The sequence below is a fragment of the Streptopelia decaocto genome, assembly GCF_964273445.1.
Source record: "Streptopelia decaocto genome assembly, chromosome: 14".
NCBI classification, from domain to species: Eukaryota; Metazoa; Chordata; class Aves; order Columbiformes; family Columbidae; genus Streptopelia; species Streptopelia decaocto.
This window is the reverse complement of record NC_138669.1, coordinates 7,374,327-7,389,125: the sequence shown is the minus strand read 5'-3', so window position 1 is coordinate 7,389,125 and position 14,799 is coordinate 7,374,327. Positions and strand designations below refer to the sequence as shown.

At 47.3% G+C, this 14,799-nt stretch overlaps 1 protein-coding gene across 9 annotated transcripts in view; it reads left to right on the top strand.

Annotated features, from left to right (window-relative positions):
* Positions 1–20: 20 nt before the first annotated feature.
* The window catches only part of COL20A1 (collagen type XX alpha 1 chain), a 50,675-nt gene continuing 35,896 nt past the window's right edge, over positions 21–14,799 (top strand). For 8 of the 9 annotated variants that reach the window (XM_082065118.1, XM_082065113.1, XM_082065115.1 and 5 more), the window contains exons 1-10: positions 21–520; positions 2,350–2,453; positions 5,188–5,272; positions 7,656–7,766; positions 9,461–9,604; positions 9,814–9,972; positions 10,875–11,075; positions 12,295–12,450; positions 13,159–13,278; positions 13,454–13,618. In XM_082065118.1, the coding sequence (XP_081921244.1) occupies positions 5,200–5,272; positions 7,656–7,766; positions 9,461–9,604; positions 9,814–9,972; positions 10,875–11,075; positions 12,295–12,450; positions 13,159–13,278; positions 13,454–13,618 (1,129 nt within the window). In that variant the 5' untranslated portion in view covers positions 21–520; positions 2,350–2,453; positions 5,188–5,199. Of the gene's footprint in view, positions 521–2,349; positions 2,454–5,187; positions 5,273–6,778; positions 7,364–7,655; positions 7,767–9,460; positions 9,605–9,813; positions 9,973–10,874; positions 11,076–12,294; positions 12,451–13,158; positions 13,279–13,453; positions 13,619–14,799 lie in introns of those variants that run through there. The other variant, XM_082065117.1, reaches the window with a different exon arrangement.

Genomic DNA, 14,799 nt, shown 5'->3' with positions numbered 1-14,799 from the left:
AAGCTTTAGAACGAGCTGTTCCCCCAGTCAAGCTGCCAGGCAGGTGGTACAGGCTGGTGAGCAGCGAGAAGTTTGACACCAAGTGAATCTGTCGGAGCTCCCCTGAGCTGTCTGTGCAGTCTACCGAGAACACAATGTGCTTTCCAGATGGCCTGATAAGCCGTGCCACCGACTCTGTCAAGAAGATAAGGAAATGAATCCAGTGATGTGTGCTTCCTTGTAAAGAACGTCAAAGGCTCCTGTTACTCTCTTGGCTTAGCCACGCTCACAGGCAGGGCTAGTTGCTCTTCCCAGCTGAGCTTCTTGGAAAGGTCAGACTTTAAGAGAGACCCCAAACAGTGTCTACCCTAAGGGAAGTGTCCTAGTCCAAGTTTGACTCTGGAAAGGAACAGAAATGAGTGAAAACCACTAAAATCCAGGCCCCCTGAGCCCTGCTGCTCCCAGGATGACTTCATTTGCAGGCAATGCAGAATACTCATATGCAGACTACCCTGAAAATGAGCTAAACATAGAATAACAGGTAATAACAAGAAACTGGGGAGGTTTCTTGCTTTCCGGTTCACAGAGCATCCTGCGTGTGATCAGGCTGCGATGCTGTGCATATACAGCAGGCTGATTTCCAGCACTCCTGTTTGGGGCAGAGCCCTCAGCGCAGCTCTTTTGGCCACCAGCTAAGTCTCAAAAAATAGATATATAACATTAATTTAGATTTGTGTTAAAGTGGGAGCTGACTTTCTTGGAAAATCTGGCGTCAGCTGCATATTATGTATTGCGTTACTGCTGGCTGCTTTTTTTCCTTTGTATAAAGGGATATGTGCTCCCCCAGTGCTGGTGCAGAGGTGATAGGATGACTTGGAGCACAGCATTCCTGGAACTAGGTCCAAGCAAGATGTTTGCATTGATAATCCACTGGGGTCCTTCCAGCCCCTAAGTAAAACCAGACAATCTCTAAAGCCGTTTGTCAATATGCTCGCAGTTGTTATTTCTAGCCATTTGGTGCACAAGCAAAGCAGCATCCACCTGCCTTTTTTTATTTTAAGATCCTGTTTTGTGTTGCTTTTCAGGTAGGGCTTGTGTGTCTGTGGTGGCTCCAAGGTTTAATCTGCAATGTTGGGCTTGAGCTCAAGTCAGACAAAGCCCAGAGATCCAGCATTGCGTGGGTACCTTGGGAAAGGTGGATCAGTGAGCAACAACCTGAACATAAGCACTGGGAGCAGCTCCAGATTTTTCTGACGTAAACAGAGCCCAATTTTAGCTCTGGGTCTGAATTTACGTGAAAGTGAAGTGCAGGAGATCTGTCTTCTTTCCTTTCTCACCTCCTGGTTTTAGAGTAAACTGTAGCAAAGCTGAGCAACTATTAAAACCCATCAAGAATTACCGGAGAGGTAATTTGGGGTTTTTATGTGTAGGGCAGGGACAAGCCTCTCTCCACAGGCTACCAAATACTCCATGTTTTGTTTTAGCAAGATTTAAGTGCTTCTTTTTGGTGTTATCCTTCAGCTTGTATATTGTGATGCTTTTAAATACTGATTAGATTATAATGGAAAATGGCGATAAACTACCAAATGTTTGCTTATTGTGCAAAGTATTTGAAAAGTATGTTTGTTTGTTTTTTTCTGTCTAACTTGAGACTTTCAAAGTTGCCTGTGTTTCCTGTAGAATGGTAATATGTGAGTTTCTTGCAGCTCACTCTGCAATGGGAGAGTGATGCTGACAGTCCCTGGAGACGCAGCTGAAAATCTGGCCTCCATGTTAATGAGAAATGCCACTGTCAGTTGTTCCATTCCTGGAAATGAGGACAAAATCTTTCTGAAAAGGTTTTGGCGCAGAGCTGGGGGCTCTCCCAGTCACCCTCAGTCCATCCCACAGCTGGGGAGTCTGCAGCACCGCCGAGCTCCAGTTCATGATTCAGCCTCTGGCCTTGCAAAAACTACAGATGTGCTTAATTTCCTTAAACAAATGCAATGCAATTTGCCTTCAGTGCAAAAGCCGGGCTCTCAAAAATATGTAATGGGATGCGAATGGGGCTGGACTGACTTCATCCCTGGGAGTCTGACAGTGGGCGGGAGCCAGGACTTGTTGCTGCGCTCTAGGAACTTGTTGTGCAGCTTCCTAGGCAGAGTTTGAGCATTTAGTTTGAAAAGCCACTCACAACTATTCACTATTTTTCATAGAAGCAGAGTCTTGCTTTTCGTGCATGCTTTATTTAGCTGCACTTAGGGGCCAAACGCTGCTCTCCGCTGTGTGGTGAGAGGGAGGTGGGGGAATCGCTGTCCCTCTCCCCCTGCTCTCCCTCCCCTTCCTCATCCCTCCTGACGTCTTGGGATTGAAATCTCTCATCACGCCGAGGAGCAGACGAGGCACTGGGGCTGCTCTTCTCACACCATTGAAGAATGTAGTTGGATTCCTCGCACCTCCCAGCCGACTCCAGAGAAAGCTGTGCCACTCCAGAGGTCTGTGGTTCATTCCCCTTGGGGTTTGGTTCACGGGGATGCTGAGGAGGGGCTGTGGTGTTTTGGGGTATCAGCAGAGTGGGGAACTTCTGCAGGATTTTTCTCTTTTGGGGACTTGGAGCTGGTGCAGCTCAGCTCGGGGCAGCGCAGCTGATGCTGCACAGGGCAACAGGTCTCAGCCTCTCATGGTGAAGCAGCTTCAAGATTCTTATTTGCTGCAGATCAGGTCTAAATATTGCCAGGACTGTTTTAGAAATTCTTTCAGAGTGATGGCTTTGTTCTTTTTTTTTTCCTTTTTTTTTTGGTGGTTAATCATATAAGACCTGCAAGAAGTTGCTGGCAGAGAGAACAGTACTCAGAAATATTTGTTATCAACAGCAGTTGTCTGGGTGGGTTTTTCCCATCTGGAGGTGTGGTGTGGGTCTGTATCCAGCAGATGTTACTGAGCTTTCCCGGACTGTGTGGAGCTGCAAAAGCTCAGCCTGGAAGTGAAACTTGTGCCTCACGTTTTGAGAGTGGGGCTGGATAACTGAGAACTTTTGTTCAATAGGGGAACTGAAATACAGGAGATTCCCATGACAGAACAGAAAGGGGTTTACGAATGTGGTGGTTTTTTTTAAGTAGCAAAGAACTCGGGGACCTCAGGACAGATTTACACCCCATAGGCTGTCACTCCTGGCAGGTCACTGGTCTCTTCTGCAGGGTTGTCCCTGGCACTGCTCCTGTCTGGCAGCGAGTGGGCCACGAGGTGACATTGCTGCTGCCAGCGCTTCTGCGCAGAGGTGGTGATGCTCTCTGGAATTAGGAAATGTCCCCAAACTGCATTTGCAGAGTGTGGAAATAATTCACAATTCCCCCAGATCCCCAGTTTTTGTTGTGCTGATTTAAATATGTGGCAGGGAAATTTTGCATAGATTTTTTTTTTTTTTTTTTAAATCAAAGAGACTACATTTAAAATTAGTTGTACAAATAAGGGGATCTCTGACAGCCTTAACCTCCAGATCCCCTCTGAGCACACAGCTGGGGCAAGCGGGCAGTGGTGCGTGTGTGTCCCTGCAGTTTGCCAGGCTGGAAATGCCACATGCTCCATGTGTTGCCGTTTCCAAATTCCTCCCCTGGGTCAGTAACACAGAAAGGCACCGAGTGCTGGAGGCTGCGGGAGCAGCCCAGTGTCTCTGTTGTCCCCTTGGTCCCACAGGAAGCTGCAAGGAAATCAAGAGCAGTTTGGTGGCACCGCAAAATGGCACAAATGAACTTTTTGATGCAAGGAATTTTTTAAAAAGTGCAGGTTTCTTGCTGGTGTTTGGCACCTGTAGCTCTGCAGCCAGGGCAGCTTTGCTTTTCTTGAGGTGACAGTCAGATTCCCGAAATGCACCTGTAAACCGTTTGATGTTTTTTTTATAAGAAATGACTTAATTTTATTAGCTGAGGGGAAAAAAAAAAAAAAAAAAGCAAGTGTTTCCCATGGCTAAGGGCTCCAGTTACACTGCAGTTGTTCCCTATAACCTGATCTTCAATTGAAAAAAACCTAATCACAGACTGAGTAGGGTTCTTAACATGTCACTGTTGTAACTTGCATATTTTTCTATTCAGCAATTTAGAACTAATTTAAACCTCAGGAGATCATGGCTGCGGGACTCAAGTACATATTTATTTTTCCTTTTAATCACTAAAATGTTGACATATTTGAAGGGAAATAGGCATTTGCCAGGAGCCTCTAAATACCTGTCCGTCAGAATGAATAGACGCGAAATGTCACTGCAGATGGCAACGGAGGAAACTTGCGTGTGGTCTTGTTCTGCCCAAAGCAATAAGGCTGAAGCGTGTAGCGCAAAAATGACAGATGCCAATGATGTGTTGCAAAAAGCCAACAGTGCATGTTTTAAACCTGTTATATTAAGACTGAAACCAGGGTGGGGGACGCTGTTTCCATCAGGGTAGTTTTATGCTGAACTAACTTTTCTGACCTAAAAAAAACAAGACTGTGCCAACAAGTCCTGAATGTAACTTCTCGGGAACTTCACTGTGAAATAAGAAATAAACCCCTTGTTTCTGAACTGGTGACATATAAACTCAGCTGGGCCTGTGTTTTCCCTCCTGCTGCATAATTGCTTTATCACAGCAGCCACGAGGTCATTAAATTGGTGGTGTGAGGAGCTTGTCTGTCAAAGAATGCTTCTCAAACCACTTTTCACCTTATGATCAATGTGTGCATTGCATGGACATGAGAAAGATACTGTGTGTTTGTGTACCTATATTGATTTTGATCATGATAATCAGAAATAATTACTTTTGTATGGTTTAAATCAGAAGTTGTTCTGGAATCTATGCCTGTCCGGTGATTCTACAATTGGCCAGTGTTGCATATTTCTGTGATCAGAGCAGAGCTCTGTGCTCATTGTGCCACTGTTGAGATTGTCCTAGAAGAGGACAGTGCCCATCTCAAGGACCAAGCAGGCTGAGAGGAGGATTACCGGGTCAAAGTCCATCAGGTTTATAATATAGTTTAGTGCTGGTCCAAGGCATTGAACAGCTGTACTGGAGAGAGCAAGTATGTAAAATAATATATAGGAATTGCACGAAAATTTATTGTGTGCTTCTCCAGTGTTATCAACGATACACAGAGCTGTAGATCTCAGCTCATGGTCTCCTAACCAAGGACTGCAAAAAACTGAGTTTTCACATAATGAACTGTGACTTTTACTTGTCCTTCCTGACGTTTGCCCTTCTGCAGGTCCTGCTCACCATGCTGATTCACACGTGTTTCTTTTTTGCCTGCCTGCCTGTGGCGAGCCACGTCTGGGGCCGCGTGGGCCAAGGTAAGGAGCCCTGGGCCATTCCCTGCGGTTTGGTTGTCACCTGTGTTAGCCCAGCCCTTGCCTGAGCCCTTCCCGGTGGCAGTGGCACCGCGTGGGGGGTCATTCCCCATTACACGCAGGATTCCAGAGGGCTGCTGTGCCCTGTTGTCTGATGGTGAAGCTCTAAACAGTCTGTTCCCACACACAAAGAGCAGCAGGAGATCAGGGGACCCATTTGGGGAGCATCTCCATCCCTCTCCACCCTGCAAAGCCCATCATCATCCCTGGCAGCAGTTCATTGTGATTCTCTCTCACACCAGGCATGCTTTTCAGCCTGGATGAGCAATGAAGGGTGCTTACCTGATCTGCAAGCAGACGTTGAGAAACAGGAAGAAAAAGGGCATCACTGCTGTTAGTTGCTGCATCATCCTGCGCTCTGAAACGATTGCTCTGGATGTATATGGTGATGGGTGGTGCAACATTTGGATAAGAAAGAGTGTGAGGTGCATTCCTTCTGTAACATATAGTGCTCCCATAGTAGCATAAATGATCAGAAAACACCTATAGCACCTCCTCGTAGCCTTTCTGATGTTGAAGAACCACCTTCATGTTATGTTTGAACCTCCTGTGGAACTGGTCAGCACAAAGATTTCTGGAGAGGTGATGGCACTTCAGAGTTTGGACAGATGTGTCTCAGTGCTGTAGATATTCCAGACCAGCCTCTGCAGTTAAGTCTGGGCTTAACTCCCTATGAGCTGGAGAGCAAGGTTACCGCATCAAATAGCTCACATCCAACACAGAGCAGGGAAACAGTGGAGCTTTCATGGCACTGGGCTTCATTTGCATCCAGCACATAATGGTGCTTTAGAGGATGCTGTCCCTTCTGATCTGTCTGATGACATTCTTGCCTTTTTAGCTTTTGGGCTCCTAGAGTGATGGCTGAGGAGCTGGACCACACTTGGCCAAAAGAAGACAGCTCCATGTTTAATCTAACCATGAATTCCCCTCATTGTTCCACGATCTTTTACCATTTCTCTTGGACATGATTCTGGGATTTGCTTTTGCCCCTCACCCCTTTTCCCTGTGTTTTCTTCCTTCCTCTTCAGATTTGCCGGGGGTGAGATGTGAATCTGAGCTTTGTTTCCCCAAAATAGTTATCTGCTTGTTGGGCAGCTTGCAGGAAGTCTCAGCAAATGAAGGTTAAGGCACAGATGTTGAGCTGGGACAAGCAAGTCCTCACTGCCGGCCCTCACTGCTTTCCTGAGCTGGGACTTCATGGCCAAGATGTAGGAGATGCTTGGACATCATGCAAGACCAGATTAGGGACTTGAGCCGGACACTTCAGGTCACCCTAAGCTTTTTTTTTTATGAGTAGTGATAAAGGGAAAGAGATTGGTAACAACTGCAAAAGAGGGTGGGCATCTGAGTGCAGACGCTTCTATTCTGCAGGCAGAGGATGTGCTCACTCATGGTGAATTAGGGCAGCCTGCTGGAAAGGCAGCTGTAGGTACAGAGGCAGGAGGGAGGGGAGATAAATCTGCTGACTTGCCACCCTACATCCAGTCAAGTGAAAAAGTTTCGTATGGTGACATTTGTATGACAGTACAGCTATGTTTTACCAAGGAATTGTTGATTCAAGGAGGTTGGGGCATCTAGCTGGGGTTTAAAGGGTATCTGTGAAATCTGGAGATGATAAGGGAATGTGCTCTTTCTTCTTTTTGCCTCTTTGTCTGAGATTATTTTTTTCCTCAGGATTTGTCATTTAGTTTGTTGGTCCCTGCAGCGAACTGATACAAGCTGGTGCCCACGAGTTATGGTGCTGCCAGGAAATGTTATTTACACTTTACCAGGTTTTCTTGCTCTTTTTTTTTTTTTTCTTTCTTAACGCAGCTGGTCATTGGATCTCCCTCTGAAATGATCTTTCTGCAGAAGTACGGGATCCGTCACCTGGGGAATTCCTGTATTTCTCAGCAGCCCAAGCCCACTGAAGAGTCTCACTGAGCCCTGTCATCTATTTCCCACTCTCTCCTCTCAAACGTTTGCATTAAACACTCTTGCTGAGACAAAGCATTCTGCATGAAAACTCTCAGGGGAGTCGTCCAAGACGTGAAGGTGCAGAGAAAGCCCTCCCCTCTATGGCAGGCTGCTTTCCCTGTTTGCACCAGTATATATTGAGCTCTTATCTGTGCTCCTGAGAAGCTCAGGGGGACACTACACATTTGTAAAGGTGCAGGAGTTGCTGTGCAGCATCATGGGATGTTGAGGACTTGCATGGGACGGTGAAAGGTTTCCTTGGCACTGTAGCTGTTCCCCTGTCCTAGAGGAGATGGGATATGTGGGGTTTTGTGTGTGTATGTGCGGAGGGAGGAATTGCACCCACACAGCCACGTCTCCTCCTGCCCAGGGTCCGGCCGGTTGAAGCTCACTGTTCTTTCGGAAGACAGGCTGCAGATGAAATGGAAAGAGACTGAAGGGAACATCAATGGCTACAAAGTCCGGGTAAAGCCCATGGCAGGTACGTGCCAGCACCTGGGACATCAGACCAGGTAGAGGTTTGTGTGTGAGTGAGGGACTGAGCTCCACCTTTTGGTGGGTGCACAACAGGGCTTACGTAAGAGCTTTGTTCAGACCTTAAGATATTAGAAATAAGAAATTAGAAATAAGGCAGAGGGAATTATCCACTGGCTGTTCTGGTTTCAAGTGTTGATTGCCTAGATCAAAACTTCCCATGGGGCTGTACATGCAGTATGGACAAGAAGCCTTTCTGGTCACTGTAAGAGCAGTCCATAGTGCCGTTCAGCGCAGGCACTATCCCTATGTCACCTATTCATGAGAAGGAGTTGGAATTCATCCCTCTTCATCCTCAGGGAAAGCCTTAGCCAGAAACTATTGCTCTTTGGGACTGCATGAGCAAAAGAAGATGACAAACAGTTCATTGTCTGGTTCTTTGGGTGTTCTCAGCTCTCCCCATCTGCAGGGACATGAGGTGTGAATTCCTGACCCCACTTGTGTGTGGGGCTCAGCCCCATGACTCCCTGTCCTGCCAAGCTCACGCTCTCTCTGACTTCAGACACTGAACGTGATGGTGTTGGAAGGGAGAAGGGGTTGGAGGCAACGTTAGGCTGGCATTTAGGCTTCAGTGGCTGCTGCTCTCCCAGCGAGCTGGAGAAGTGAGCTGCTGGGCAGGACTGCGTGCGGCTGAGCCCCTCTGATCATCCTCTGATCACCCGCTTTTAGCGCAGCCCCCACCTGTTTCCCAAGCTGGAGCAGGAGGTTTCGCATTCCTTCTCTGCCCTGCTCCTCCCCAGGAGCGAGGAGCATCCCGGGAATGCAGGGAATCCCCGCTGGTCTTCATGCCTGAGGCTTTCCCTCTTCGTAGGCTGGGGAGCTCCATCTCCAACTCACAGCATGAGCACAGGGATGGCGGGGTCAGAAATACATCCACAGTTTAAATCTTGCAGACATTTCTTAATCAGGGGGCTTTAGGGAGCTACTTTGCCTTTTCCCCTGTGTTTTGTGTAGTGCAGAGACCGTGGTGCAGCACTGGCTGATGTTTTGCAGAGCTGCCTTGCTCCATCTGCTCAGTGCCGTGCTGGTGCAGAAATGCCCCTGTTCCTGGCTGGCTGGTACATCACAGCCCCGGGACAGGTCCCACTGCCCCAGGACAGGTCCCACAGCCCCAGGATGTGGCCAGAGGGGTCCGCAGGCAGTGCCAACCCCAGAAATGAGCTGTGTCCCCACAGAGAGCAGCTGCCCTTGGGAGAGATGGGGATTGCAGAGACAGCACAGTGAGAGTGGCTGGGATAAGTAAAACGGGACCCAAGTGCCAGTGATGACCTCCAAAAACACTAAGCCACTTCTTCACTTTTCCATGTATGACCTCAAGCACATTAATTAGTTTTCATAAGCAAAATTTACTAGTAATTGCTCAGCCTTCACCCTCTGAAGACCAGCTTTTCACTCAGCAACTCCTTGAGAAGCTGGCAAGTGCTGCACTAGTGCTGGATGAATATTAAAAAAAACAAAAACAAAACCCAAACATTCTAAACCCTGGAAAAAAAAAATCAGAGATCCACAATATTAAAAAAGAAATAGGAATTGACTGAGGTCTCTAGGCAGACATTCCCTGCATTTCAGCAGTGCTTTGGCTACTGTCAGCTTAAATTTAAGCTCTAACAATCTCTGAACTGTGGTTTCATCCCACCTCAGGGGACTCGGAGCAAGAAGTCATGCTGAAAACCAAGACTCCCAAAGCCACGGTGGGGGGGCTGAGCCCTACCAAGGAATACACGCTGCAGGTCTACGTGCTCAACGGCTCCCAGGAAACCCTGTTTGCCAAGAGGAAATTTGTGAGTAAGTAGAGAGAGATACATTTTACCATTGAGGGAACTCTTGAAGCTCTTGGAGATGTGGCTCCTGCAAGCTCATCCTCCAGAGCATGTCCTGTAGACCATGCTGCAGTCATGGAAGATTAGAAAAGGGGATGATGAAGACCCAGGGGATGAGGGATGGACTGTGACACACAGATTGACTCTCTCTTCCTGTTCTTGGCCTTCCTACAGTTGAGGAGTTAAAAAATGCATCCCAGACGAGAAATAACCGAAGAAACTCAGGAGCTGCATCAGGAAAGAATCTCACCTCTTCGGGGAGCTCAGCTGCTGAGCATAGCGGGGTGGCAGAGGTCACCCCCCCACCCCTGAATGCTGTCCTGACACAGCCAGGTGGGTGCACCGCTGTCCCCAAAACCACCCCCACCCTCCCCCTGCACTCCCTGCTTCATTCACTCAGTGAGACACCCTACAGCCCAGTCTCATCTCTTGCACGCATCTCTGAATTAAAAGAACACAGTAAGCAACCTAAAAATATTTGCCCCTCATGCCAGTCAAACTGTCCAGCTTTACGAAACACAACCATATGTGCCTGGGGCTGGCAAGTACTCAAATTCAGCAGATACAGTCAAATCCTTCAACTTAGAATCACAGAATGTCCTGAGCTGGAGGAGATCCTATGAGAACAATCTGTTCCCCAAACACTGGGGCTAATAATACCTGATTTCCTGGCCTCTGCGTCCCAAGCCTGGCTGCAGATGGGCTATAAGAAGGTGTGAGCCCTCCCCTGCAGCTGAGGACTGTATATAACTACTTAGATTCACCTGCGTCTGGCAACCAGGTTTGCATGAGTTCAGGAGGCAATTATATGTGTTGATCCATCAGGGCTATTATACAAAAAGACTTGCACTTGCTCAGGATGTTTCTGAGTCACAGGTTACTGAGGTCTAGAGGGTACATTGGGTATCAGGTGCCATGTTATGTTTTCCCCAGCTTGTGTTTTATAAACATTCATTATTTTTCATTGTCAAAGATAATGGGAAGGACAAACTTTCAATATGATCCACTATTAACATCATTATAAACTCATGAGCCTGCAAACAGCCTTCTCAGAGAGGCATGAAGAAGATGTTCTGGTTTATCTAGCTATTTGTTTGCAAAAAGCCTGTGGTACTTGGATCCCTTCTGAGCCCCCTACACCTCTGCCAAATGTGGCTGAAGTCAGCTCATCCACAGGTTGCATGGGGATAACACCAGTAGGGACAATGGTTTTTTTTTTTCTCTTTGGAGCACAGCAAAGGACAGAGCTGAAAAGAAAAGACAGAAGGGGACACAGCCAAAGGGCTCAGGAGAAACCACAAGAAACCAGCCCAGAGCAGAGACCAGTGTGACAGAAGCAACACCAACAACCACAAGATCATCCCACCGTGCCCCTGCAAACTCAGAGCAAGAGTCTCTCGGAAAAGAAAAACCCACCAAGGATTCATTGAGGCGAGGTGAGAGGGGTTTCAAACACATTGTGCTCCTTCTTCCCTAGTTTTCCCTAATGCTTGTTGAATACAAGCCTTCCATTCCACTCTCTGTCACCAAGATTTTCAGGGACACAAGTGATGCTGACAGTGCTTTTCACTGGTAGATCATGCATTGGGGAACTGCCAGGGATCCCTGGAGAAGTTTGGAGTTCTGCAGAACTTCATGGATTTTAAGACAAACTGGAGCTAGGCCAAAAATTCCTTCCAGAAGATTTAATTTGTTGATTTTCCACTATTGTCTCCATGTTGCCACCTACCTCTACTTCTGACAGATCCATGTAAAAGTATGTGTTCTTCAGCCTAACCCCAGAGCAATGGGCCTTCCCAAGCCGTCAGAAGAGGAGTTCATTACCCAACCTGCTCCTGGACTTGTTCCTCATGTTTCACAGATAAATGATCCATGATGACCCTTCAGATGTGTCAGTTGACTCTATGACAGGGCAAATGGTCACAGCACTGTTGAAGTGGTGGGAATGGGATTGGCCAGAGCATCCTCACATGGTCCCTTGAGACCAGTACAAATCTATGGCTGTGAAAAGAGATAGGGTAACCTTGTTGCAGGCCACTGAATCTTGATGGGATCATATATTTCCCTCCAACGAAGATGGAAAATCCCCCATCTGAAAAATATTTGGGGAAGATGCATTCGATCAGCAACATGCCCTGTCTTATCCCCTGTTGAGCTTCAGGCCTGGGGTGGGGAGAAAGGCAGGGTTGGAGTATCTGTGATACCAGCAGGTTTTTACGGAGAGACTGGATTTAATATAAAGCCATGAAATAATTATATCCCGCAGGGGATCTCGTGATGGAATGGAATTAAGCAGTCACCTGCAGTTCTTGGAGACTTAGGGCAGATAAAAGGGAAGCGCTGGGCTGGGGCTGAGATGTAGTGGAGCTGACAGCTTGCGGAGAGCAGAGCTCATGTTAGGCACAAGCTTCCTGACAGCTTTAACCCATTCTTTGCAGAAATACAGCTGTGCACCGCTCGTTTCTCAGTGCTGAGATGGGTTACCCTTAGCCACCTGCTTTCCCCAAGATGCTGGGATGTGTCAGACTGGCAGATGGTCCAGTCCACCATCCAGACACAGCCTTACACTGCAGATTTGCTTTTTATCTTAAAACCGAAGCAGTTTTTACTCCTTCGCAATTGCTTCTCTCGATATCAAACCTTATCTCTCCCCAGGCTCGCAGTTTCAGTGCGACACATCTGCAATGGCTGATATCGTCCTGCTTGTGGATGGATCCTGGAGCATCGGACGCAACAATTTCAAGCTCATTAAGGAGTTTCTGAGCAATCTGATTTCCCCGTTCAGTATTGCCCAAGACAAGATAAGAGTAGGTAGGACTCTTTCCTGTTTCCTGACCTTGAGAAGTCTGTGTTTGAAGGAGCCTTGGTTCTGTTTCAGTGGTTATGTTCTACTCTGAGGAGCTTCTATTCCTTTAGGATGGGGTCCTATCTGCTGCTTTCACAGCTTTTCCCATCTGGTAGTAAGCTCTGGCCCCTAGTGGTTGTGAGAAATAGCTGCACAGTGAACAAAAGCAATGTCTTCTGGGCAGCACCAGGTCTGGCATTGATGCTGAGATACATTTGGGATTTTCTGCCTACCTCTGAGGTGCTCAGCCTCCACAGCGTCGTGTTTACAGGTGCCGTGGTGATGCTGCATCGCAGCTGCTTCCAGTTCTAAAGGATGCTAACCCCATCATACAGCCCTGGCCAGGTTGTACGTGAAATCAGGACAACGTAAATCCTTCAATCTCCTTGCATCTGACTAGTTTGACCCTAATTAACAGTGGAAATTTATTAAACACTTCAGAATACCACCACGGGGGTAGGTACCACTGTTCCCAGTGGGATCTGAAGCATCTCCTTGCTGCCTGCATGACAAGGACCATGCAGAGAAGTGGAGTAAGAAACCAAGTCTGCTCACCCTCACTCCCTATCATTATTTTGTGGCATCCTCCCATGGCAAGCCTGGCACCACCTCCCTAAAATGAGTCTTCTCTTGCAACTTAGCTCGCATGATGCTGATGCTCTTGCCTTCCCCAGGGCTGTCCCAGTACAGCAGTGACCCCCGCACAGAATGGGACCTGAGCACTTACTCCACAAGGGACCAGGTGCTGGAGGCCATGAGGAGTTTGCGGTACAAAGGTGGCAACACTTTTACAGGTAACTCCATCTTCCAGGGCTCTGCTAAGTGATCTGTGGGGCTGCAGTGGGGGAAGTCGTTCCCACAGGATGAACCTCATGGGCACCAAAGCCACTGGGGGCAGAGAAAAGAGTAAAGGTGTTGGGGGGTTGTCTGCAAGGCTGTAGCACATCATCCATCTCTGCTCCTCCCCAGGTCTGGCACTGACGCACGTCCTGGAGCAGAATTTGAAACCAGAGGCTGGTGCGCGGCTGGAGGCTGAGAAGCTTGTGATCCTCCTGACTGATGGGAAATCCCAGGATGATGCCAACCTGGCTGCTCAGACATTGAAAAACCTGGGCATAGGAATACTTGCCATTGGTAAGATCACAGCCATTGATAAGCTGTAGGACAAAGCCAACCTATTTGTGATCTTCTTCAAATTGAAGGTTATGTTCCCTCAACTTTCATAAGAACGTCATGATGCTTTAAAAATAAGGTAATGGGTAAGACCTCATTGCACTGTAGCCAAGATGGAAATTAACTCATTTATTCAGCACAGGCAGTGTCTTAAAGGGGATTTTGTTTGTTTAGAAAGAACACTCATTCACATGAGGTATTTCATACCTTCCAGCCATAAAGACCTTTGCGAGCCTCACAGACCTGTGCTGTGAGAACAATATTATCAGCTGTGAAATTAGGCAAGAGAACATTGTATTGGGGAGGGCAGGACACCTTCTTTATAATTACTGCCTCTCAAAACTTTCATTTTCTCTCAATAATAACATTATCTGCTCTTTGCTATCTGGCAGCAATAATGTGACACAAAATGGCCTTGAGCAGCTCTATCCTTGATGACTAAACAAGTCTGCTAGTCTAATACATGGGCAATAAAGTCACACAGAAAATTCACCTAAAATTGCAGTCTCCCAAACTTTAATTTATCTTGGGAAGACACAAGCAAGGTTTTATTACATATTGCTAAGTGGCTGGCACTGTGATTTCTTTCATGGACTGAGTGGAGCTGCTCAGCCTCAGCTGTACATTGTGCAGCTCAACAAACCAACATCTGAGTACCTGAGATCCCTGGAGATATGTTCCTGGTTAGAGTCTTTACCTTTCCTCTCTGGTTAGAGGAAGGCCACATTGTTTAGTCCTTAGACATCAGGACCTGATTATTAATCTCATAGCACCTTGATTCTCACTGCAAGAGCAAGGGAGGAGGAGGCCGGCAAAGCTGGGAAGGTAACAGCCTTGGACTTGAGAAACCAGGTGGGATCCCTGTCTGGCAATGGCTCTGCTTGGGCAGTGCTACAGTGACCTTGAGCCACTGGGAGGCAAAATAAGTTGCATGTTGTGGGTCTTGTTCTGCAGAGGCTTAATGAGGATGTGAAGCACAAGGACAAGGATGAAGGATGCCCTGTGATGGTGAAGTTCTGCTAGACAAATGGTCTATATTTGCTTATCCTTGACACTCTTGAAATGCAACGTGATGTTCTGACGAATAACAGAGTCACTGTGGGGAGTGCTGGCACCTCATAAATATAAAATTGTTATTTTTT